Raw genomic sequence first — 25,999 nt, 5'->3', positions numbered from 1 at the left:
TACTCACCATGTAATTTGGAAAAGATGTCAAGTAGACCCCATCGCTACGCATATCTAATTTATCAGCGCAAGTCACCATCCTTACCCATTGATGGACTGGTATTGTAGACGCGAGGCCAACCTCAGCGATAGCCTATCATCTATTACTCATGGATAAAGCCATGAAGGATCACTCGATGATGGACCGGTAAGCCGCGAATTGACAAAGACATGTGTGGATAGAATTGGTTAATTACCCTATGTATATTCTTGGGAAGCGGTAGTTCTTTAGTACTATTCTGCTTTTGGTAATTAACTAAGCTACATTTGGTAATCCTCCGCACGGTCCGGATGGCGCTAAAAGCAGCTAGCTCGTCAGATTTATTCCCCCTTTGATTCATCATCACCTATCAAGTAATCCGCTATCTTGACCACCTTTCTGCTGTTTCTTGTGCTGCGAAATTGAGACTATCCACTCTGGCAGGTCCAGAGCATCATGTCGATAAGTAGCAAGGAAGAGGATAAGTTGGCGGGGCGTGCCAGGTCTGCCACCGCTACCGGTGACTCTGTTGCATACCACAACAGTTTTGGAGCCCTTCGTCTTCATCATCCAGAAACGAATCAAATCATTCTGATACCAACTCCAACTGACGACCCAAATGACCCTCTGAACTGGTGAGTACTTACTTCATCTACACTATAGACAAAGGGCCAATCACCAACTCGGACGTCACATGATAGGCCCAAGTCGTACCGCGTCTACATCGCGTTCCTGGTGTCTTCCGCCATCTTTTTCAGCAACTTCTTGGCCGCCGGACCTACTGTCGCCATCCTTGACACTACCACGGACTTCTTTGGATCAGCTGATGATGATGATCTCGATGAAAACATCGCCAAGATTGCTTACTTCTTCACCACTACTGCGCTCCTTCAAGGCATGTCCAACTTAATATGGATGCCTCTCATGGCCAAATTCGGCCGACGCCCTATCTACATAGCATCATTTACGCTATACACAGCCTTTTCGGCTTGGGCTGGCGCTGCTACTACGTACGGCAGTGCGCTCGCGGCGCGCATCATGATGGGAGCTGCTTCAGGAGCCGCGGAATGTCTGGCAACATTGACAATCGCGGATCTCTTCTTTGCTCACGAAAGAGGTACTATCATGGCGTAAGTCCAAACGCTAACGATAACTCAGTAACTTCGTTTTGACTCGTGATACAGGATTTACACTACAGCCATGGCTGCTGGCGTTGGCTGCGGTATCATCTGCGCTGGACTTATCACTAAGGACCTTGACTGGCGTTATATTTACTGGGTGTCTGTCGCCATCATCGGCTTTTGCACTATCTTGATCATTTTCACCTGTCCGGAGACAAGATATGACCGTTCAAGAGCCGTAGACTCGCCACATAAAAACGCCCAAGACGTAGAAATTATCAATCAGAGCAACAAGCTCGAGGATATTGACTCGAAGAATGCCCACGCTGGCAGCGTTTCGCCAGGCCATTCGCTTCGCGGTACTCAAACAAAGCGCACTTACTGGCAAAGTTTAGCTATCTTCAGCGGTATTCACACCCAAGAGCCATTTACGAAGCTTTTTCTTCGTCCCATTGTTCTTCTCGCTCTTCCACCAGTCCTCTGGGCTACATTGGTGATGTCCGTTTCCATCGGATTCCTGGTCGCCATCACCTCCAACTTTGCTGTCGCATTCGATACTACATACGGGTTTCAACCGTGGCAGGCTGGTCTCTGCTTTATTTCCTGCCCTGTGGGCGCTGTCTTCGGAGCCTTTTTCGGCGGCCCGTTCAGTGATATGATAGCCGACCGGTTAACGAGACGCAATGGTGGTGTTCGACACCCGGAAATGCGACTACCTGCTATGGCAATCTCTCTCATCACTGCACCGCTTTCTCTTGTTCTTTATGGAGTTGGCATTGAGCAACGCTGGCATTGGATTGTACCCACAGTTGGCTTGGGTCTTTGTAAGTTGAAAGGAAAAGACAGAAAGGAAGCCGCTGACAGATATGATAGTGAATTTTTCCATTGTTCAAGCCACAAATATCAGTCTGGTCTATACTATAGATGGCTACCGACCGGTGACCGGCGAACTCGCTGTCACACAGCATGCATTCAAGTGTAAGTCATACTAGAGTAACACTGCTAGAAGCATATGATATTGACGTTTCTAGCGGCATTTGGCTTTCTTCTTTCTTTCTATACGAATCCCTGGATCGACCAATCTGGCTATGCTAAAGCATTTGCTGCCATGGCTGGAATTTCAGGGATTATAATCTCCATGTGGATTCCTATGTATCTATGGGGTAGGGAGATCCGACACACCAGCTGGAACTGGCCCGTGATTAAGCTCATGGTTCATTGGGATGCAGACCGTGAGGTTGGCGAATGATATATGAAGACTATGACGATATTTAATAATAGACTATCTAGAAAGCAAAAAGCAAATAAAAATATTGCAAAACCACTAATCCAATCTAATAAAGTCAGGATACGTTCATTATAAAACAACCCACTGTCATCTAATTTAACCCCTTTAACCTATCCTTCACTTCGCACTTGTGCCTACCTTTACTTCCACCACGGCAGGCTGGGCAAGTTCGGCCATGTGCAATAAGCAGGAAATGCAGATCAGACTTAAATTCGTTTGGAATAACAGCATCAAGGTGCGATTGTGTCTTTTCCGGAGTTGCAGTTGCCGGTCTCCACCCCCAGAGACCCGAGATGCGATGTACGTGAGTGTCAACAGTAAAAACGTTCCGCTTCAAGCACAAGCCCATGACGACAAAAGCCGACTTTGGTCCTATGTACTTGTAGCTCATGAGTTCTTTCATCACTTCTTCGTTACGCTCTTGAAAGAGATAATTCAAATCCCATGATCCGTGGCGCTCTCGGACTTGTTCAAGAATAGAAAAGATGATTTTAGACTTCCGCACATGGAGACCGCCACAGCGGATGGTGTCTTGGAGTTTTTGCAAACCTCCAGCTTTGATGGCGTCGTATGCAAATGCTGAACCGTACGTTGCCTTCATGCTGTCCATTGCACGCTTCTGGTTGGACCAGCTCGTGGCTTGGCTCAACGTCGCAAAGATCATGGCGTCCAGAACGGAGGAGATGTTTTGGGATGTATTGAAATCTTCAAGTTCTTGTTTGACTTCTGCGCCGTGCATTTTTGTCAAGATGGCAAGTGCCTCTGCGCATTCGCGAGGCGAAGGACTGCCAAAGTCAGGGTACGGTGATGATGTCGCGTGTTGTGACCATGCTTGCCACTTTCTCTTAGCGAGAGATTTTTCATCTTTTGATGCCAACTTGTCGACCTTTTTGGGCCCCGCCTTGCCGTTGGAGCTGGGGTTCCAAGCTTTGGAGGTAGTTGTCCTGCTTGGTGGCTTTGAAGCTACTATTTTGGTTGGCAGTGGTGATGAAGAAGATCCACTGATCCTTCTTGTTCTGAGAAGCATTGTTTCGCAAGGTAGCTATTGATACGTTGTGTTCAGACTGTTGTGGAGGATGAAAATCTCCTGAATCTGCGTAGGGGAGCAGCCCAAGCTTATGTGTAAGACTAATTTGTAACGCTCCTCCTTGTTGAGAGTTCAAGGGGCAATCCACGACGAGGCTTTATCACTGCTGACGAAAATTAGCGAGTGGAGCGCAAAAAATTGGTTTAAATTGATTGGCATGTAAATTGGATCGGAGGGATTAGCTTTAGATCTACCGATAGTTCAACTGGATTAGATCTTGAAGTTAGGCCGGGTGTTCCGAAATCCCGAAGCCTTTTCGGGCACTAACAGTGAGTCATGACGTCGTTGGTGACATTGTACTCCATCTTTGTCGTAAAGATACGGAGGGTGCCCCAGAAAGATAGCACAGGTTGCAAGGATAACAAATGTTAAGAAGTGGTCCTTGATATACCAAGTCTAGCTTTTGCCACTTGATGTTTTAAAGATTTATAGAATAGATAATAAAGATGACTACTTACAAAGGTGAAAGTTGATGTTATTATCTTAGGGGATTTTCAAGGTATCATTTTATAATAGTAAGGTCTTGATATCTTTCTGTATAAAATAGGCAAATGATTATAGATAGAAATATACTGGGGCTTATACTGGCGTTAACATCTGTTATCCTTGCAATCTTTACAAGTATTTTAGTACCCGGCAAAGATTTGTCAAATCGATATTCAACTATATCCACTGCCCCGTTTCAGAGCGTGAACAGAATCGTGGTTCCAATCATGTCACGAAAATTTCGAGAGGTGAATCATCAACAAGAGTTGGAGACTGAAAGCATTACGTGTCTAATTGGCTAGAATTCGGACTTGCGTGTTCATCGCATGACGGGCGAAAGGAAGGGTGAATTCTCTCGACCTCCTGCTGATGAGTGAGCTTGGGATCTTGTGGTGTTCTATAAATCGACCCTCCCACTCCTTTCGTCTACTGAACTTCCCTCATCCATCAAACAAAGCTCCAAAGATCATCTTCTCGAAAAGAACTTCCCTCACATCCTTTACCATGCGCTCCGCAAACCAGTTCCCCGTCCAACAAAAGGGCATTTACAGGAATCTGCCTACTTTTGATCCTTCCATCACGGGTCTGACAGCCATCGTTCCTGGAGCCACTGGTATCTCTGGCTTCAACACTATACGTTGTCTCTTGGAGTCCCCGGACAGGTGGTCAAAGGTTTATGCTCTATCTCGCAGCCCGCCATCGGACCAACTCTTGGGTCTCCTGGAACCTTCTCAACGAGAACGTCTTCACCATGTTCCTGTAGATCTTCTGAGCTCCGCTGAGGAAATAGCCGAAAACCTAAGATCAGCCAATGTGACAGGGACTCATGTCTTCTTTTATGCCTACATCCAGCCAAAGGCCAATGGCGATAAGGGCATCTGGGAAAACGCCGAGGAACTCCTCAAGTACAACACGAAGGTGTTGAACAATTTCCTCGGCGCTCTTCCTCTTGCCAAAATCTTCCCCCAGCGAATCGCGCTACAGACCGGCGGAAAGAATTATGGCATGCACCTGGGTCGAGTTCGACAACCTTGTGTCGAGTCAGATCCCCGTCCAGAACACCTCGGTCCAAACTTCTACTACCCACAAGAGGATGCTTTGTTTTCTTTTTGCAACGATCATCCCGAAACTAAGTGGAATGTCATTCGACCCTTTGGGATACTCGGCTCCTCTGATAGTGCCAAGATGAACACTCTCTACATCCTCGGCATGTATGCTGCTACGCAGCGACAAAATCAGGTGCCTCTTTCCTTTCCAGGTGGATGGGAGCTTTGGGAGGAGACATTTCCGGTCTCGACGGCTCGGTTAACCGGCTACCTGACGGAGTGGGCGGTCCTGGAGGAAGCTTGTGAGAACCAGGCTTTCAACTCCGAAGATGGGAACATGCTGAGCTGGGACCGCTATTTCCACGAGCTTGCACGTTGGTTTGGTGTCGAAAAAGGCGTTGTCGGGCCTCGAGAAGACGTCGATCAACTCGAGAAGATTGAATTAAAGGGAGGAAGCGAGAGCGCCCTCGGTTACGGTCCATCTCTACAGTTAACACAGAGCTTTGATTTTATCTCATGGGCCAAAGATCCCTCAAATGTTAGAGCCTGGGAGGAGATCATGAAGCAATCTTCATATAAGATCCAGCTGAACCCTTTCGAACAGGACATCAATGACACGTTTGGACTAGGTAAGTATATGTTCGCCTTGTCCGCTACGGTCAGCATGAACAAAGCGAGGAGGTTAGGCTGGACTGGTCATGTCGATTCACTCGAAGCATCTTTTGAGTCCTTAAATGAGATGGCAAGCTTGGGTATGCTACCAACGTTGGAGGTGAATGAGGCGCAACCACTTATCTAGATACTATGGAGAGATGAATGAGAGTGCGGGATGATATGGAACTGTCCTCAATCAAGTTGGAACATTTCATATGTTGTCAAATTGGGCGTGCTAACTCCGGTTCTGGATAATTTTGTTTATACCAGTCTGTCCAGTACATCATCCATATCCCGCTCAAGAGTGTTTGTCGCTCAAGAATTACCGATTTTATTCCATGCATCCGTTTCGCAGTATTTCGTGGGTTAGTCCTGCCTAGTTGGGTGGTGCGTAACGACTGAGAATTTCACTGGCAGTGTTGTGATGAGATTACTTGAGTGTATGGAAGGTTGAAGAACCAGATATATGAGAGGGACTGGACACATTGTGAAGACCATTGATGGACTGGATAAATAAAGATCCGGATCGTCAACAGGCAGATCATCATTTTTGACAACGTTCTGTTAAGCCATTAGTAGATTCACCCTGGCACTCATCAACACTTGGCGACAACGATGTTAGTGGTGCTATTAGTCTCTGATAAAGCCACAAAAACATTGAGCGCATTTTCTGAAACGTTGTCTGCCGACAGAACTAAACTGTGGCCATTGTTCCCGGTTCGGCCAATTTGGAACCAACGCTGAGACATACATAATCACACTCAGACTTCACTGGAGTCAGATCTCGATGTGCTATGCATGTTCAAGACAGATGTATCTTTCCAGCAATGCCTGTAATGTGTCTAATGTGGATATAGATACACCAGAAATGTCTAGCAGCAGCCGACGGTGAGATAATGCTTGGCTCTGGTAAATTTCCACTCTTATTCTAGTATTCGTATTCGTTGAGGTTTTGGGCCTTATCGGAATGCATGCATTGTTCTCCAGGCTTAAACTCGGACTTTTGTGAACATCCCGCTGCATGCAGGGATAATCCCAAGCCTAGCTTCGGGAAATCCAGCAAGTCCGGCAACCGATCAGATTATAGCAGCTGGCGGACTTTTTCCAAAAGTCCGTTCTCTTATGCGGCTTCTTTGATCTTTGCTTTACTATCGGTGAAAGTCGAGCTTGGCATAGTAGACCAATTGGTATAAAATATCGAGAAGTAGAAGGCCTTATTACTGAGACTATGACAAGGGCTACAGAATAAAATATATTTTCAGTCATTCCTCTTATTTCTTTTTTAGTCTCTAAACTAAAGCCTAAGCCTTTTCTGTATTGTTTATGCTTTGAACTGTAGGATGCATAAGGATTAAATTTCTATTTATTCAATCCACGAATTGTTAAAGTAATTATAGATACGAAGCCCCAAAGCCAGAAACGTCCTAAAGGAGAAAAATCAGGTCACGTGCTCCTTGGCTTCAACCCATTGGCTACCTAGAGAGTGATAGGGGTTATCAATTGTACTGTAAACTGGTTTATTCCAGTTATTCTTTTTGAACTTAAATAAGAATTCTTACAATTAACATTACCGTAAAAGAATATCCATTGTTATCTCAGACACTTGATGTTGCACATTGCTTTTATTATTCAGCGTACACTAAAGTAGAAAGAATATTTCCATTCTTTGTGTTAGAATCTCGAGCTCCATTATTCTTCGAGGCCTTGTTAATTTATTTGTGGAATCAAATATTAACTTCTACTATAGTGACAAAGTAAATCCCAACTTTAGTATTTAATAACGTCTCTATATTAATGAGCAAAAGAAGAATTAAGCTCAACAGTTGACTTACCGTATTAACTTATGAGATTCGGTAGCGCGTTTTGAGCCCGCTAGCTTAATCAGGAATGAGAATCTCTTGTGTTATATACGGTGGATGCTTACGCTAACTCTATGCAGCTAAAACGCGCTACCGAATTTCATGAGTTAGTACGGTATTACTGTACCTCTCTAGTGCTTCATCTTCAATTGGCTGAATCATAGAGAGGTAAAATGGGTCAGAAGATTCTTGAACTTTAGGACCACCTTGCTTGGAATAGCCACTATTGCTGTAATTATACCCTGTGTTGGTACGACGGTTAGGCCGAGTGCCTGTTGAGTCGTTATTAGAGAAGCCAATCTTGCTTAGGATGATTCGTAAAAGTGGCCTTATAACAGCAAAACTGCCAGCTGCGATGGCAAGTCCCTGCTCTACTGCGGACCATATGGCTATGTCGGTAGTGGCCCCTTTAATGTATGTACTAGATTAGAAATGCCTGCTTAACTAGAACTAAAAGCCAGAGGGAAAAAAACTACTCACAGAGAAAATCCGGACTTCTAAAGCCATCGAGATAGGCGAGACGAACTGCGACTGCACTACTGGCACTAAAGAATTGTTTCATGTTTAGTATGTGACTAAAACTCTATCGAGAGCACCAGAGGAAAAGTAATGAAATCGTAGAGCAATAACTTACATACAAGCCATACAGAAGATGGGAATCACTGCCAATTTTGTCTTTCCATCCATCTGGAGGTTAACAACCAACCAAACGGGGAGAAGCGTAAAAGTAATATCCATTATAATGGCAAATGCGCTGTACCCATATGTTACATTGATAATGGTGTTCAACGAGAGACAAGTGCCTGATAAGGTCTTGTCCCAAGCAAAGGAAATTGGGGAACATTGGAAGATAGCAACGAAGAAAAAAATGACGCTGGACGTGAAGGTAGCGATCAATGCAATGTAGATGATCCAACGATGTATCCTTTGCGTTGCGATACGGAGAAGGAAAAGGCCGACGGATAATTTGGACAAGACCATGGTTAAAGCGAAAGTTGGGTAGCATGACCACCAGAACTGAAGCGCGAGTAAGCTTGGGTATCAACTTGCTAGGGAGCTATCAGGGTGACTGATCCGTTGCTGTTAGGTTTCTTACCATTAGAGCTTTAATCGCCCTTTCTAGGATAAGATCTATAATATAATATCCTAATCCCTAGTTAATAACATCACGAATCTCTCACAATAGAAGCAGCATTATTTAATCAATTAACTAGATAATCTGCACTAAGCCTTTAGCTTTATGCTTCTTTATCTAGACTTCTTTTAGCTATAACTTAAAGGCTTTAGCCGCTATTATTATTTACCTCTTTAATTAATTAAATTACTTATTATATAAAATAATTAGCTTATTAAATGCCTTAAAGAATTTATTTTATTATTTAAATAGTTTAATTTTTTCTTTTAAAATAATCTTTTTAAACTATTATATTTTCTTTAACTTTTTTTTTATTTTAAATTTTTTTTTTCTTTTTATTTATCCTTTTTATATAAAATTAAAAGATTTAATTTATAAATAAAAGCTATTAATTTAACCTTTATAAAAATATTTCTCTTTTTTATTATATAAAGGTTTATTACCTTTATATATAGTTTAATATTTCTATTATAATTAATTATAATCTTAATTATATTAAAATATAAGCTATTAAAATAATAATTAAAACTAATAGCCTTTAGCTTAATAATTAATATTATATATAAAAATTATAATAAGTTAACTATATATAATAAAATTAAAATTAATTAATTTTAATCTTATTTAATTAAATAATATTAACTAAGGTTATAAGAGAAAGAAATTATTATTATTTTTAATATAATAGAAGTTTCCTTTATAAGTTATAGCTTTTATTATAAGATTTATATTAAAAGAGTTATATTATAGAAAAAACCTTATTTTAAGAAAACCTTAGATTTAATTATTATTAAAAATTTAATCTATATAGATAGATTAACCTTTATTAAAAACCTAGAGGAAATTAAAAAGGCCTAGGCAAAAGCTTAAGAATTATAAAAATAATAACATCCTAATCTATAAAAGGTACCAGCTATGCAAGCAATAGTGTTTAATGTAAAAGATAGCTGTAAGTATCAGTATACACTTATTTATAATGAAAGGCCAAGAGCGTAGTAGAGTATGGCTACAACTTACTATAGTTAAAATCATAGCCCAGTCATCAGCTGTAAAAGCTTTCATAATGCTGATACAAATAAAAATGCGCAGTATCAAGGCACTAAATGCGAGGCACCACATAACTATAGCCACAGCCCTCAACTCCTTACTACGGTCTTCAATAGGATCCATGGTGCTAGTCGATGGGAGTAACCACAACTCGGTGGCACGGTGTTCAACAAAGATAATCAGGATAGAGATTGAGTCTTGAGTATGATAGCTGATCAGATTTGCAATTGTTGATGTTAATATACATTCATTTGCACAAAGTGGTCGTAAAGCTAATAATCACAATAAGGAACAGAGAATGACTAGTGCAAAAGATGTACAGTCGATCATTATTAAAGCATGCCGAAGAATACAGAAACGTATAGTTATGCAACACAGTTTAAGGCTAATATAATAACTCAACTAAAATCTGAAAATGAGGATAGATGCAGATGACAACATTTTTATTTCACTGCTTGACAAGGTCTCAAGAAAATGGTATTTTCAGTTGTCTTGTTTCACGGCATATTTGTCGATGTACCTTGTGTCGCTACATCATTAATTAAGAGGCCATGTGGATGAAGGTATCGGCCGTGCGGCGCTTTGATCGTTAGGGATCGGCAATATGGACAGGTTTTCTCTTAATGCAGCACGGCTAAATATTGATACGGAAGTAATGTATTCCACTAGATGTTTGTGCAGGTCTGACCACAGCGGTATGTACGGGTCAATGGCAAGGCAAGGCATAGTGCTTGAGTTAGCCTGAGCCGTCGCAATTATAGCCTGAATATTGAGTGCGAGTGGCAACACGGCAAAGGAGGATCTTCATTAACCTCGTCAGCGATTGGCTACCTAAGGTTCACAAAATGAAAGGGTCATAGCGTAACGCAGAAGACAACTACCGATGCAAATCAGGTACTCTACCACGCGAGCCGGATCCTTCGATTAGCTCATCCCACCTCCATGTTATTGGTAAAACCTCTAAACACGCGCAAGGCCCATTCCCAGTACTGATAGATGCAGTGTTACATACTGTCACTCAAGTTTCGTCGACATTCCGTTATAGAAGTATGAGACGCAAGTGACCTGCCACTGGCTAGCTCAACGCCCCGAATATGACCCAAACATGTTATTCGGTTGAGTCAATTACGCGTAAAAAGATTATACCCACAGGGCGTTCCTAATCTCATAAGTTCCTACGGTATTCCTCAACCTTTCTAGAAGGATTGTAGTTAGTATCACATTTCTACCATCCTATTTTTAAGATTTGAAGTTCTATCTTACTTAACAAGATAGGAAATTATTTCTTGACAGGTGATACAAGAGTGATAACAATTGCCGTCTTCAGAATACTAAAACTACGTTAGGAATTGCTACAGCCCCCGCATCAGGGGTCCGTCTGCACGTGGCTTACAGCAGTCTGACTCGCGTCTCTTGTTCCTGACTACGCAATGCATCCAAGCTCTAAGCCCGTTTGAGACTCACTGTAGCGCTAGGGAACCTTGGCTGCTAATCAAAGGCCTCAATATGTCTCTCCTCGCGAGTTCCCCTCTTTACAAGTTACTCTCAGGCACCTGCACTATGCGTATACAGGTACGTATTGTTTCTAATAGCCAATTTCTTCGAAGGATCAATCGCTCAAGTGTCGGCAAATACATATGAAAGGGACAAAGTATCTATCATCCCTGTACCCCGGAAGAAGCGGATCAGTTTAGCGGGTGCGGAAACCCAGATAGCTATACAAAGAGGAGGCTGATGATTTGTAGGTATAATTTACGCTGAGAAACCACAGCTTGGGGTCAACTTTCTACGGATAAGCAAGAAATTTATAAATTGGATATATGGCGGCTGAACAGAGACAGTACAATACTCCAAAACTCGAATAAAAAAACCCACATGCATCGCTTGAATTTCCATGTTAGACTGTCCTCACTCACTCCACTAGCATACTTGGCGGCGGGTTAGGGTTTACAAGATGAATCTACTGCCGATTTGAAGAATGGAGAGTTTCAACCTCTAGTCGCCAGGACTAACCACTGACCTTGACATATCCTGTTTCGGAAAGAGATTCGATGCGATTCAAGCTAGCACGGCTCTGAGTCTTGGGTCTGTGCATCGTGTCATTTGTAGCATAAGCGAAGGTATATTGTTAGCGAGTGGAGAGCTATGTCTTGTCTCAGGATAAAATCTAGCCCTATCTCTTCGCAAGCTTGACCAATGAGACAGCGAGTACTTTATATCATACTAAAACCAGCAGTGACAATTGAAGCTCGCGGGGGGTGACATGAACTTAAAAGACAATCAAAGACATATGTCCCTGCTCTGGGTAGTAGATATGTTCAGCCTGGTGGTGATGTAAATAGCTCAAGTTAATCAATTCAATCTCGTTTCTCGAACTTCAAAAGCTTCCCTAACCCTAGCCTTAATACCAGCGACCTCCTTAGGCAATAAGATACTTTCCTAGGCAAAGAAGTGGAAATCTTTTAAGATAGATACCTTCGTATTTACGCTAGATGCTAAGCCTAGGAGCTATAGCCTCCTCCTATCTTAAGGGTTAATTCAGAGTAGAATAGAAATGCCGCAAGAGTGCAAAAATCCCTCTTTTACGCTGGACATTATTACTCTAGTGCAGCTGGTACTGAGTCCTAACTACAGTTAGGAAGTCTTATTAGTAAAACTAGTCAGGGATTAGTAGTTCAAAAAAATAACAATTTATATGTATTTCCAAGTGCTATACTCGAGCTATATGCAGCTAATTATGTGTTTCTAATGTTGCTAACTTTTTAATTTCCCAAGCCAAATGCTCAATCGTGTCTGGTTTCTAAGCAATCTGACCCTCCAAGATGTAGTATAAAGTCTTCCCATTTATCGAGAGTGATGTATGTCTTTTTTCTCCTTGTTGAAGCTCGCATCTATACTCAGGCATGCTTCCTCCTTTGCGCCTCTCGGATACCGTCGTCTCACTGACGGGCGAAACTTCGAATTGAAACCCCCGATAGGTGTCGATGCCATATGGATGTTTAACAAAGCAGAATGATAATAATCAAGAACTCCTCCATGGTTAACAGAAGTAGGGAATTCATATGGATTATTTTCTCCATTATGGCCTTGAAGCGTCTGGCCATTGCTCTCCACCACAGTGAGGGTATCAGAGAGCCATGTAGCTTCCACAAGAGGTTCCCTTTCTTGATGGAGCAAAGGGTTTGGAACTGAATTCTTGTAATCATGTGGCTTCATCGATAGTGGTGGGATCACTCTTGCTTGATCAGGAAGCTGTGAGAGCCAGGCGTGAACTCTATCTTGTAGGATCTCGCGCGTTTCAGTTTCTGTGTTTTTGATCTCATCATTCGCCGTGCAGAGCTTGCTCAACGCACTTGAGTACGGGGCGATGACGTAGAACGAGGACTCCATATGTTGACTTGGCACCCCATCAGTCGAAGAAGATTCAAGGAAGTTCTTGATGCATTCAGAGGTTGGCAGCGTCGGCGATCTATCCATATCTTCCGAGTACTTGTCCTCGAGTCTTTGCAGAGTGAATGACTGGAAGTCAAATTGGATATTATCCAGGGTTGCAAATAGATCTAACATGACGTAGTTGATGTGCCAGGATGCCAGTCATCAAGAAATTATGTGACGGTCATAAAATGTATGCGTAAGAATGAAGCAAGGTCTAACTTGCTGAAAAGGAGTTGATTGTCAAATAGAAATAGTGCTTAAAGCTATCGCATCTTTATTCTCCACGATGAGAAACGTGAAATTGGCGACCTCTTATACAATAACCAAGTATCACCGTGGCTCAGACATAATATTTAACAATTGTCCTGAACACGAGCTCGAGGCTATTAAAGTTATTGATGAAACCCCGCATGGCTTTAATGGACTTTCCAATGTAACTGTCGCTTGGACCACTGATTTCCTTAAGTAATCTAGGCCAAACCAATTTACGTGGCATAACAGGGTTCTCAGATCGTGATCATGTCGTTTCTGCAATGGCACATGGGTTGTGATAACACCTGGATATCAGTTTTCCCAAATACGAGGCCTCAAACAGTTTACAAGATTTCATACAGCTTAAAGCGTTTTCCAGGAACCACATGTTAGTTTTGTTTTATTAGATGAATATCTACATTATAACAAATATGAAATTGAGAATTGTACATGTTAAAAACTTCAGCTTAAATAATTCGCGAAGGTCAGCTATTGTGCAAACGAGTGGAATTCTAGAGGCTGCGTGAATGAATGTCTCTGTCCTGACTGGATCATCTAGTTCCTTTGAATAAGCCGATTTACGAGCCAGGATGGATGCTGGAAATTAAAATTGCCAGAAACTCTATTCGACATCGAACCATGCCGTGGCGACACAATGACTCCGAACCATCTGACAGGACATGATAAGCCACTTGTTTCAGCCACTGCTAAGACATTGGATGATGGAGGTTCTTTGCAGGGCTAAGAACTTGATATGTATATCCCGCAACCAATCAGCGTAGCCCTAATGTCAGTTCCTTCTCGCGAGGGCAAGGAACAGTTCGGCTCAATGTTAAATTAAAGTTCATTGAATTTCGGCTCTATCCGTGTAATTCGGGAAGAACAATGTGTGGACGCCCGCATCGAAACATGATCAACCCTTCTCTGTGATCTGTGCGTTTACCTCTTAATTTACAATGAATTTGCTAAATGCATTGTGCTTCAATGGAGATCAATCAACAAATAGAGGAATGCGCTGCTTACTTCCAATAGCCATCATACAGATGATTTTTAGCTCATGTAACACCACGGTATTAGAGGGCAGGTTCTGGAATATTAGAGGTTTTAGGTAAACTCTTCATTAATATTCTTTACTCTTAAAATAAAAAGTTCCTCCTCCTTAATTATTACAATCAAAGATTAGTTCTAGAACCTATTAATATTAACTCTACCTCTACTTAATATTTTTACCCTCTTTCTTTACTATGTGCTAAATTCAGTCGTTGAAGTTCTTATACGAGCTTTATTTATCCGAGCTTGCATGAATGGTACCCCTATTATGAGAACCTATGTTTTGAGAGAAATCCCTCTTTAAACCTCATCCGCTCCTCAAGCGTGCACTACCGTTGTGCCTCCATGTGACGTCCAATAGCTGTTCATGTATGGAATGGAGAAGACCTTGTGATGGCAACTTGATTGGTGGATAAACAACTTTCTTTGCTATTGTGTGAGCTTCTTTCGGAAGCAATTGTGAAGGCTATTGCAGAGATACAAAGATGGGCCTAGGATAATATGTTTATGATAGCCTACAACGAATCCATGTACGTACAAAATCACCGTCTGTTTTTCCTATACAATTCTATTTGAGCCACAAGGTCGAAGCTAAAATTGTATCAATGAAAGAAAAGGACCGGCCAATAAAACATTTCTAACACGCGCTCTGTCTTTACCGACCCAACTCGCACAAGCAAGCCCAATTATCTCCTGAATGCGACCTGTGCTGAAGATCTACGCATAATTCTGCCCATTGCATTTTGAGAGTAAACTTGGTATATGGAGATATCGAAATGCCTCTCGTCGAGTAGGGGTCGAGTCAAATACCACAACTTGACAATTTGTGTTGCTTGGGTATGGTGTTACAATTCTGTTCCCAAGTCAGTGTCTATCTCTATACGCGTTTTCGGCGCCTCCGGGTACTTACCTTTATTCATATCCTGCGGCTCGAATTCTCATGGACCATAATGCACATAAGGTACCCATTCTGCTGTAACAAGTCCCATGGGGCCAGATTTCTTAGCCGGTAGTCTACCAAGCCGGACATCTGGTTTATAACTTTCTTCATCTTGCAAGACTTTTCCATTGTCTCCGGTGCCACCACCAGAATCAGTTTCAACGGCAGACGTAGTTGCCACTGGAAACGTTCTTGTAACCCATTCGTCTCTAAATTGGACACAAGCATCATGAAGAGCTGCACAGACCGAGTGATCTGTCATTCCTCTTGATGCCAGATTATGATATACGGTCTCAGCCATCTTCACACAATCGTCGTCGTAAAGCTGCCATAGGGATCCGATGAGATGGCGGAAACCGGCAAGCTGACAAGCCGTAAGAAGATGAATTGATTCGTCGGCCAATTCAGGCACGTCGTTTGCGGCTGTCAAGCAGGCTTGGAGATATCCAAGAAATGGCTTCCGGTCACCTGTATTGTGTTCTCGAATGTCAGCAACCGTTAGAACTGCATCGCGAAGAAGTATTCCGCTCTGTGAAGGGTCATGAGGATCTGACCGGCCATGCCCGGCATAGTGAAAGATGTAGGAGCCTAACTGCTCTAATACTGCTTCGCGAGTCGGTTCTACAAGCCTCAATGGCTCCAGATGAAGTAGCGAACAAGCCCTCTCCACTACTTCAATTTCCTTTGTGGCAAAGGGAAGGTCTTTTTGATTAGGTGTGACCTCCATGGAAACCAATAAGGCTTGGCCAACTGTAGGTTCGCGACAACTGTTGCTTATATTTGCATTTGACTTCCTGGCGTAGACAAAGCTCCTCAAAGAAGAACAATATGATGATATGACCCTGTCTAGGACTGTCTCCTTAGAACCCCTTGTGTGTAGCCCTGATGCGTGAATGGGCAATTGCGTTAAGGGGCCGGTGGTTACCCAGAAGAGTCGCGGCGGTGTCCGATCTTTACAGGCTTTATGAATCCCAAGTCCTTCCAGGATAGGACTAGCGATATCATCCCATAACCACTCCAACAGAGACAGACTGATAGACGGTCGTGAAGATCTTAGACGCTGTACCTGCTGGGTGATGTCTTCGAGCTTCAGGTTTGTTAGCTCTACTAATTTGAGGCCATCTCGCTTGTTGATCAAGAAGGCATCACATCGAGCTTTTGATGCGTTCACGACCACGATGTTATCGTCTCCTAGCACGCTCATCAGTTCATCAAGAGATGGGGGCTGAAGAAATTCTTGTGTTTTAGGGTTATCCTGAATTCTCTGAATTATCGCCATAAGGCGATCTTCTGCTTCGTGGCGAGCTCTGACATCTACTCTGGGCAAAGGAGTAGTGTTACTGTTATGAGTCATATCAGCCATTGGCGAGGGTTTGGAAGCTGATTGCAAGGACGACACCGTCTGTCGAGCATCTAATAACTCCGAAGCCAAGTCCGGCCCGAGGATTGACATATCCATTCGAGTCTCAGTCAATAGACCAAACATGATACCACGGCCGCGCTCTAGGAGAGCCAATGCGCCCTGACAGTCTGATGAAGAGTTCAATAACATCGCAGCAGCCATGGAAGCAATGCCAGAAGTTCTCTGCAATACCTGCTGTTGATCCACTGCGGACAAAGACCTTAAATTCAGCGCAGATAATAGATCGATGGCCTTTCCGAGCAATTCAGCTGCTTCTCCTGGTCGGGATAGTACATCCAAAATTCGTGATGCCTGATCTGCTGCCTCTATTCGGCCAAGGATCGGGGATGACCGTTCATTAAAGCACTTAATGAAGTAACTCAATGATATCTCGTTATCCGACTGCTCGGGAAACTCAGAACCTATAAATCGTATCTTATGGCACACTCCAAGTTGGTATAGAACGAGGGAGTCCATGTCCGTGCCGTCCGGTTCCTCTCTCATCCTTTCCAAGTACTGAATTGAAGCATCGACGTCTGAAAAGGATCTGGGGAAAGTTTGCTGTCCGAAGGTAAGATAACGAGTCTGGAGAGCCTCTGCCAGGCCGTAAACACATTGAAATCGGTCCCGGCCATGTTCTGGCAGTGTCTCCAAGACTTTGCCGAGCATCGCAATGGATTCATCAATATCGCCTTTGGCTTTTCGGTCCTTGCCTCGCTGACAAAGCGCATTCGCAAGTGCAATCTTCATAAACACAGCCATTCTATCCTTCTTATCGTTAGGCCAGCGCTGCAGAACTTCGATGGACTTATCAAGGTCCTTGGGATCCGCGCTCTTCTCGTATCTGTGTCTGTAACAATGGTATAAGTTAAACAAGTTCATGGCATCTTCCAGAATGGCAATCCCCTCCTCAGAGAGTTGTATGCCCAGATTCAGGTCCCGCATATCACCCGTTCGGTCGAAGCGCACGTTGAGCCACCATCCTAGGCTGCATTTCATCTTACTCGCTTTTTGCTGATGTCTTTCAGTAGTTGCTTTGATAGAGTCCTCCATGATTTCGATACCCTTGTTGAGGTGGCCAATCTTTCCAGTACACCGAAATGATCGGCCCAGCAGTTCTCCAAGGCAGAACAATTGGTCAAATATCGGATCCTGTACCTTTTGAGCCAGATCCAGGGCCTTGTAAGCCAGCCGCACAGCCTCATCAATCATCTGGGGATCGCGGGTAATTATGAAACGCGCTTCTTGGATGCAACCGCTAGTCTCCAGCCAGCCATACATCTCAGGGTGCGCAGGATCAGCCTCGTTGAGCACCTTCTCAGAGAGTTTTTGAGCTTTTGCTACATCTTCCGGATTACCGCAGCGATTGTAACGCTCCAAAAGGTTCCTGGCCAACTCCATCATGATCGGTAGCCTCAGTGGGTGGCTTTCCTGTAACAACTCCTGCCATTGTTGGCGTACATCAATGATCAGGCTGAGGTCCTCGATATCGCCCAAAAGATCAAACCGACGAGCCAAAGACGACGAGTACTCTCGCAAAACAACGGACCGCATTCTGTCGTGCGCCTCACAAAGGCCGCTGGCTATTGCGAGTAAGCCAATGCTGCGATTCAAGTCTATCGGACTACTTCTGCGTCTCCATCTTTTCGTCAATAAGCCAGCTAGTCGTAACATGAGATAAGGGGCTTCTGGGACAAGTTCGCCATTGCTGACTTCGTCATCTTCGGTTGGTGCACGGCTGTGAATGCTTTGCTCGTCCTCATTGTGCTGCTCTGAGACGAGAAGAGGACAGAGTCGGCCCTCTTGTCTAGTCTGAACGATTAACACGGCGGCCTGCAAGGCTCGAATCATCTCATCTAGATCCTCAGACTTGTCGAAATAGCTGAAACGTCCCTCCAGGCAACATGCAAGGTTCGCAAGCACTTGTGGTAGATCAATGTCATTTTCTGGCATGGCAGCTACCGTGTCTTGCATGGCCTGGATAGAATCATCGAGACTTGCCCCCTCCTTGGTGATGATAAACCTTTGTTGAAGGGCACGGGCCAGTTCAACGCTAGCGTAAGCACGAAATTCGCTGTCAGGGGGTACCAGAAGTCGTGCTTCGACAAATGCTCTGATAGCGTAGTTTAGGTCTTCAATATCATGAGACTTCTCGTACATCTCAGTCTTCCACTGGCCTATATTGGAATAGTGCCTGTATCCAATATTACAGGGCTCTATAGGTATGATAGCAGCCCTTGACATATGGGAGATGGCGCTGGCAAGATCTCTTGTTTCGCCTCGAGATTCATACCGCTGGCGGTACAGGAAAGCAAGGGTGGAATGGAACGAACGCAGACCGTTTTCAGCTAGTTCCTGAGGGTCAATGTCTTTGAGATCGCTGTCCCAAGGAAAGTTATTACCGGCTCTAATGCCGGGTTCCAAGTCTGCTTCATCCTTCGTACATAGATATAGCTTATCTATAAATTTCAATAGATTACCACGAATGGCGGTAGAATAGAGTTTGTTAATTGAGAGGATGTCAAGGGCTTGCTGGACGATTGCAATGGCAAGACGCAGGGAGCCAGTGTCTCCCTTTGCCGCCAGATTTATAGCCTGATCGCTTTTCTCCCAAGCAACTTTACTTGCAGTCGATGGATCCCCTAGGGTGTTACTGGAGATGAAATATTAACACGCTATAATGAATATGTAGAGACTAGATGAATAATAGCTTACTCAATTTTCAAAACCTTCATGTTGTACATGGTGGTGGTGCCTCTTTCGTTGATAGGGTCTACGATATGTGGTAGAGAAAACGAAAGGATGCAGATTCATTCAAGGTTGCTGAACCTAGAGCTATTTAAGACATTGTATTACTTAACCGCTTTTTTTACTATCCAAATGTGGCGTTGCAAGCTCCTCATCTCAGATGTGAGCAATATTTTTATAGCTGGTCACTGATATCGACATTTCAATGTTTTTAAATGGCAAATTAATCTCTCTATTCTAAGAAACGTCTTACCGGTGATCGAGCAAATGGAATTAATCTCTTACTACTGCTACATTCTTTATCAAGTAACTCAGTATGCCTAAATTATCAATCGAAGAATCGCAAATGTTAAAATTCATTCCCACCTCCGGCTGTTGATTAGGGGCCGGGGGCCCGTGATCGCACGTCGAGCGGGACTGTTGTGGTTACACTGGTCTCATACCGACTCTTAGCTTACCGGCCTCAAACTCACCGGAAGACGCAGGACTTGTTATTCCCCGCTCTTTCAACGAGACATCTCATCTTTCGACTCACCGATCGAGATGGCTGCTTCACGTCCCTATAAAGAACCAATCAGCATTCAAAGCCCCTCACCCATTTTGCTGCAGCGCAATCAGGCATCTTTCAGCTTGAGGCTCAACAATATGAGACGGTCAATCACCTCTACCCAATCTCAAGGTGACAAAGGTCGATCGGCGTTCAACCCCACCCATACAGGTAGGCAGGCAAACGGGAGGCTATCTTGGCGGGCACTCAGCCTTCGCATATTTACTAGGTAACACTTCAATTCAACGAACCAGCTTCCCGAATAAACGATACTCACTTGTGACGCTCTCGTAAGCTTCGCATAAAGTAGCTCGGCCGCCATGTATTTTCGGGCACTGCTTACAGGAACGTACATAGCCACGTCAACTCAATACGTAATATTCAATTCTCTTAGATTGATTTGTGGTAACCATTGATTACCACGAAAAGCCATGCATTGCTAAGGCTGACGCGGTCGAGTTACGTGGACTGTGTTGATCAAATCATTTTGACAACTGGCAGAGACCAGCATACGTACGTGGAAGCACCAGGAAGGAGTGTGTAACTTCAAGTACATATGCGCCACGATTACTGGGCATTCTCTATAAACACGCAAAGATGCATCGCACTACCAAGTTGTGAATGAGGCTGCCAAGGCCAAGCATTAATACTGATGAGGCCTTCCAAGAGTTCCACCATCCGAGCCTAATTATCTCAATTGCACTCTCAAACCTGAGCGCGGCTTAGGAATACAAGCATGGCAACGTCGACATCCATCGATACTATGACTAGCTCAGAACTTCAGACAGAAAATACTCATCACGCCATTCTTATTGGAGTCGGTGTAAGCGTGAACAAAGACATTCTTTCAAACGCTGATCACGATGCCTCACAAGACCGATCCCTGCGAGGAGCTACGGCCGATATAGATGCAGTTGAGGAGTACCTCAAACTCGAACCGCATATCAAAATCTCAAGACTCACTGCCACTCAATCTAAAAACGCTGCAAGCCCCGGGATTCCAGTTGAAACATCTTCTAGTCTACCTACTTATGACAATGTGATTCGTGTCCTTGAGCAAGTTATTCAAGAAGGTGCCAAGAAGCAAACCAAGCATGTATACATACACTTCGCAGGTCACGGGACGCAGAGATCTTCTGATAAGTCACTGGCCCTAGTTCTCTATGATACAAGCCCCCAAGGGAAAAGGTACATGTATGGTGACGTGTTGGCTGATGCGTTGACCATGATGGCGGACCACGATATGAGTATTACCCTCGTATTGGACTGCTGCTTTTCGGGGAGTGTCAAGCGCACGAACGAACACCCTTCTGGCCCGATCCGATTTTTAGAGTTCGACTCTGAAATTGATAGGGAGTTTACGAGGGAAAATCCCTTCCGCCAGGGATCCGCAAATGTCACCCGTGACGCGAAGTTGTGCGTCAACCGGCTTCTCAACCCTCAGAGATATACGACAATTACAGCATGTGGTCCTTCCGAGAAGGCGTCAGAGATAGAATTTAATAACGGAAACCGCAGAGGCGCGCTTAGCTATTTCCTTGACCAGTCACTGCGTTATTTAAGGAAAGCTGGTACTCAAATCACGTTTCAAACACTCTTCCGTCACTTGCAAGCAGTTTTTCAAACAAAGTGGCCACAGCAAAGCCCGATGCAATACGGAAATGCAGACATCCAATTTTTCCAAACATTATCCAAGGGCATCAATAATGGTTTCTATACTGTCTTCCACGACGCCAAGGAGAATAACTAGATTCTCAATGCTGGCGAAGTCCATGGAGTCCATTTTGGAGACGAATATGCAGCTTATCCCTTCTCTTCTTCGGAGGATGCAGATAAATCATCAACTCAGCGATATCAGATTAATCTTAAAGTCGATACTGTCCGTGCTCTCGACTCATATCTTACCATCGTTGAATCTTCCAATGATAGACAGCTTCCAAAGACACCTGGCTGGTTCACGTGGAAAGCTGAGCCATTGACGACGTTTTCTTCCAACAAACCACTAGTTCATCTGATGTCGACACTCTCGGACCTCGAACGCCAACGATTGGGGCAAAGCTTGAATGGACATCCGTTCTTGAGGCTTACTACAGACGGCGGAGAAGGCAAAACCAGCATGTTCACCGTGTCTAAAGGATCCGACGGCAACTACGAAGTACAAGAACGCGCCCTCGGCAGTATTCTCCAGATTTCTTCTCTCTTAGCAGGAACTGTCGACCCCACTGGTAGCCTGGTCAACATGATGGGCCATCTGGCGACATACAAGTTCTTCCAGGAAATAGAAAACCAAAATCAATGCGTATTTCACAACCTATTCTCTATGGATTCTGTGTGCAAGCTCGGACCAGATAATCGATATTCAATCAAGCATGGCGATACGTGGAGCATCAAGGTCACCAATGAAAGCAATCAACTTCTCTATTTCACCATATTCAATCTTCGAGCTTCTTGGGAAATACAGAACATACTTACTGAAGCTTGTGCTGGCGAGTACTATGTAATTCCACCAGGGTGTCATGAGGAAGTTCCTTTGGTGATGGAGGTTCCCGAGTCCCATCGAGAGTCTGGCAAGAATGAAATTCTTGACATCATGAAAGTCTTCATCACTAGTCGGCCAATATCGTTTCCTGGGATGACACTTCCACCACTCAGTAACAGAAGCTCACGAGACAGTCTTAATCAGATCTCCAAGTTCGTGGATAGATTGAAGAACAATTTTGTTCGAGACGGAAGTGTGGCCAAACAGGGATGGGCGACTAGAAATCATGTAATTAAAACAACATTCACTACATCAACTGGTTGTAATGAAGGAAATTGAAAAGTCGGAATTCTGTATGTAGCATACGAAATGCCCTATGAAGCCGATTCGAACGGATTATACAACTTTAGCTCGCTTTCTTGGAATAATTTTCCGTCATAGGCAGCCTTGGCATCCTTGTCACAGAGAGAGTATTTTCCGTCTTGAGTCTTTTCAACTAAATATATGACCGGATCTCCTTGAACAGTAACCGCATCGTTCGGCCGGAATTTGTACTGGTCTTTCCCTGGATGCACAACTTCCGTTCTTTTTCCATCATCGGGAAAGGTAAATTCTCCCTCGTCGTCGAAGTCAACACTGCACAAATAAGTAGTGAACCTAACGAATAATCATGAGTCTTACAAGCCATTGTTCTGAGCCATGGTATTAAGGTCTACTTGAGTAGAGTTGGTATTGGGTGCGTGTTTGTCGTATGTGCCGTGGTAAGGAAACAACACGGTATCATCAGAAAAGAGGTTGTGGCGCTCCCTCCTCTGTACCTTCAGATGGAACACTGGTTTTAAGATACACAAGTACTTTGGGCCTTCTTGGTCAGGCATCAATTAGGCTCCTGTTTGCCTCGGGCGTAAGTAAGCTGCATTAGGTTATGCAGCCACGATACCCAGCCCCTACATGTGGGTGGACACAGCCCGAGACAGCCCCAACCCCGTTTTGCCTGTCTTAAGCCCACCTGATCGCATGTGTAATCGTAGCCATAGGACGCAAACTAAGCCTTTGAAAGAAGTAGTTATATGTTTGCACAAGATACAGTTTACTCTTTCCTGGGACCATATTTTATAAGTGATAATTCTACGTTTCAATATGAGCTGGACGCCACACGGTCCTGACATAGAGCTTGGATGCCCGCACAATCTTCCTACATCTCTAAGCACGGTCAGAATATGCAGCAACTGGTTATATTCACAATTCCGATGTATTGGCGCAATCATAGGAGTTCTTCTTTCAAACTTCACCCACAGTGACCAACTACAAACCCTCGCGGGACACCAGAGTATGCATTGTGCCTACGTAATGTCGTCAGCTCTCTACTCGTATAGATACTAACGCAAGTTCTCTCCACAGTCGAGGATGAACCCAGAGGCTACGCCCAATTTTCGTCGCTCATGGCAGCTCATAGATCATTTCAGATATTTCGGCGATTTGGAAGCCTGCGTACCCGTTTGGCTCTTCTTGCACAAGATCGTATAGTTCAACTAGAAGCAAAACTGAGAGGGATTGACCAAAATGAGACCCGGCCATTATTCTTATCAAGCCATCGTAGGGACAGAAACGAAGAAAGACGCGAAATTCTTTCAGACTTGGCGGATGCGCTTAAAGGTTACGGTAATTTTCACAAGCTTCCTTTATTCTTTGGAAGTGTCAGCTAAAGACTATCGACAGATGAGATATTGGAGAGGAATACTCGTATCTTAAACCTAGAGATAGCTCAACCTGAGCATATAATAAGCCTCCAGAACTGGGATGCTGGCACTGCTTGCATATCTCGAGAAGAGACTGAATTTCTTTACTATCCACAAGATTTACTTTCCCTCTCACCACCCGGAGATAGTCTTCTATCTTGGTTAGAGCGGCGCATATCCGGTAAGCTTCTCAAATTCAGCAAGGTAAGTACGCCATTCTCAAAACCTGTGTAGGCTTTTAACATCTTATTAGAGAGGGCGTTCATTGATATCTAATAACCCGCATGTTCACATCTATTCCCAGTACTATATGAGAATATTGACAAGAACCATGGTGGTTCCGCTTCTTATAGTTCTTGTTGTGGTTCCAATTGTTATCTGCAACTCATGCGATAGTCTCAATGCAAGGCTAGCAGTTATAGTCATGGCAACAAGCATATTCCTGACAGTGCTAGCATTGCTTACGGACGGGAAGGTTCTAGACCTTGCAGTAGCTGGTGCAACGTAAATACTTCTTTCCTTAGTTACGGAAGGTTTTAGCTAACATCTCACAGTTATACAACAGTCCTTGTTGTTTTCTTGTCTCAAACCTCATAGTAAAATGGCCAGGAAGCTTGGATCTATTGCAAGTTATTATATAAGAGCTATATTATTATTTCTGCCTATATATTTAAAGCTGCAAATAGTATAGGAAAGTCTACATTGCTTATAAGTAAGCTAATATCTTTGTTAAAACCCCTGAAGAAAATAATGATTTTGAAGGATGACGATGCTGTGAGATATGGTAGACAAAGAGTTGAGCGTCTTCGAAAAACAGATCGCCGTTGTCACCGTCTACTTCTTCATCTATGCGCAGTAGTTCAATAAGGTTTGATCAATCTATTTCTTGTTGACACCAGGTAATTTGCATGAAGTGGTGAACCTATGCATCCGCACCGGGCATCACGTGTAGATTCGTCAGCCGGATGATGGGGATCGTTCGTTTATAGATATTCGCGTATCTCCTCATTTCGGGCCTATTTGTGATCTTCTGCTAGGGGCAATAGATGACGGGAATCAAGGAGCATTAGTACAGAAATGGGAAGTGGAAAATGGATAAAGAAGCCATATCTAACTAGGTATCATCAGTAAAATCTGATCTAGCCCGTGTCATCATTGAAAGCGGCATTTGTAACTGCTGAGAGCCAGAGATTCATCGATACGAATTATAAAAACCGCGGTTTATCCACTTAGTTAAATAAGGAGTAGAACTGACTAGCCAGTTCAGGAAAGACGAAGCTAATACCCATGTAGACTAACAGAACCACAGTCAAAGCCCACCAAGTAGCGTTACTTGCTAATAATGCCTGCACATAAATTAGGCCTGAGCGCTACTCTGTGGGGTAACTCTTGCATCTTCGTTGGCGACGTATAATTTTAACAAAATTTCCTTGCATCGGAGCCGGAAGTAATAATTTTACGAGCGTTAAGTTGTGTCCGAACTATGTGACTCATTTATTGAAGCAAAACTTCCACAACGCATTCTGAACTGCAGGTCTGCTACGCATTGCGAGTGCAGGCATCTCCTTACATCAGACAACTCGCTATTTTTCCTCATGCCATTCCTTGGCCCTGGACTAGGGTAAAATTGCTATATCTACCTTTTACTTGTCTATGGAGTTCTGG

At 43.7% G+C, this 25,999-nt stretch overlaps 5 protein-coding genes across 5 annotated transcripts; 3 read left to right on the top strand and 2 right to left on the bottom strand.

Annotated features, from left to right (window-relative positions):
* Positions 1 to 475: 475 nt before the first annotated feature.
* FSST1_006933 (major facilitator superfamily domain-containing protein) lies at positions 476 to 2,389 on the top strand (the record flags this gene model as incomplete). Its single annotated transcript, XM_083236495.1, has 5 exons — positions 476 to 654; positions 721 to 1,149; positions 1,204 to 1,964; positions 2,014 to 2,118; positions 2,172 to 2,389. 5 exons carry the CDS (start codon positions 476 to 478, stop codon positions 2,387 to 2,389), a joined length of 1,692 nt encoding a protein of 563 aa, XP_083082894.1.
* A 130-nt stretch (positions 2,390 to 2,519) lies between these two features.
* Positions 2,520 to 3,455, bottom strand: FSST1_006932 (endonuclease III domain-containing protein; the record flags this gene model as incomplete). The annotated part of the gene is made up of 1 exon (XM_083236493.1): positions 2,520 to 3,455. The coding sequence occupies one exon, from the start codon at positions 3,453 to 3,455 to the stop codon at positions 2,520 to 2,522; it is 936 nt and encodes a 311-aa protein (XP_083082893.1).
* Positions 3,456 to 4,505: 1,050 nt separating this feature from the next.
* FSST1_006931 (SDR family oxidoreductase) lies at positions 4,506 to 5,846 on the top strand (the record flags this gene model as incomplete). The annotated part of the gene is made up of 1 exon (XM_083236492.1): positions 4,506 to 5,846. The coding sequence occupies one exon, from the start codon at positions 4,506 to 4,508 to the stop codon at positions 5,844 to 5,846; it is 1,341 nt and encodes a 446-aa protein (XP_083082892.1).
* A 9,571-nt stretch (positions 5,847 to 15,417) lies between these two features.
* FSST1_006930 (CHAT domain-containing protein) lies at positions 15,418 to 19,565 on the bottom strand (the record flags this gene model as incomplete). The annotated part of the gene is made up of 3 exons (XM_083236491.1): positions 15,418 to 15,449; positions 15,498 to 19,474; positions 19,537 to 19,565. The coding sequence occupies 3 exons, from the start codon at positions 19,563 to 19,565 to the stop codon at positions 15,418 to 15,420; spliced, it is 4,038 nt and encodes a 1,345-aa protein (XP_083082891.1).
* A 1,287-nt stretch (positions 19,566 to 20,852) lies between these two features.
* FSST1_006929 (uncharacterized protein) lies at positions 20,853 to 21,866 on the top strand (the record flags this gene model as incomplete). The annotated part of the gene is made up of 1 exon (XM_083236490.1): positions 20,853 to 21,866. One exon carries the CDS (start codon positions 20,853 to 20,855, stop codon positions 21,864 to 21,866), a length of 1,014 nt encoding a protein of 337 aa, XP_083082890.1.
* Between the last annotated feature and the right edge of the window lie 4,133 nt (positions 21,867 to 25,999).

This window comes from Fusarium sambucinum, chromosome II (genome assembly GCF_050947815.1).
Source record: "Fusarium sambucinum isolate potato_lamoka chromosome II, whole genome shotgun sequence".
NCBI lineage: Eukaryota > Fungi > Ascomycota > Sordariomycetes > Hypocreales > Nectriaceae > Fusarium > Fusarium sambucinum.
The sequence above is the reverse complement of the archived record's forward strand: the minus strand, read 5'-3'. Positions and strand labels throughout refer to the sequence as shown.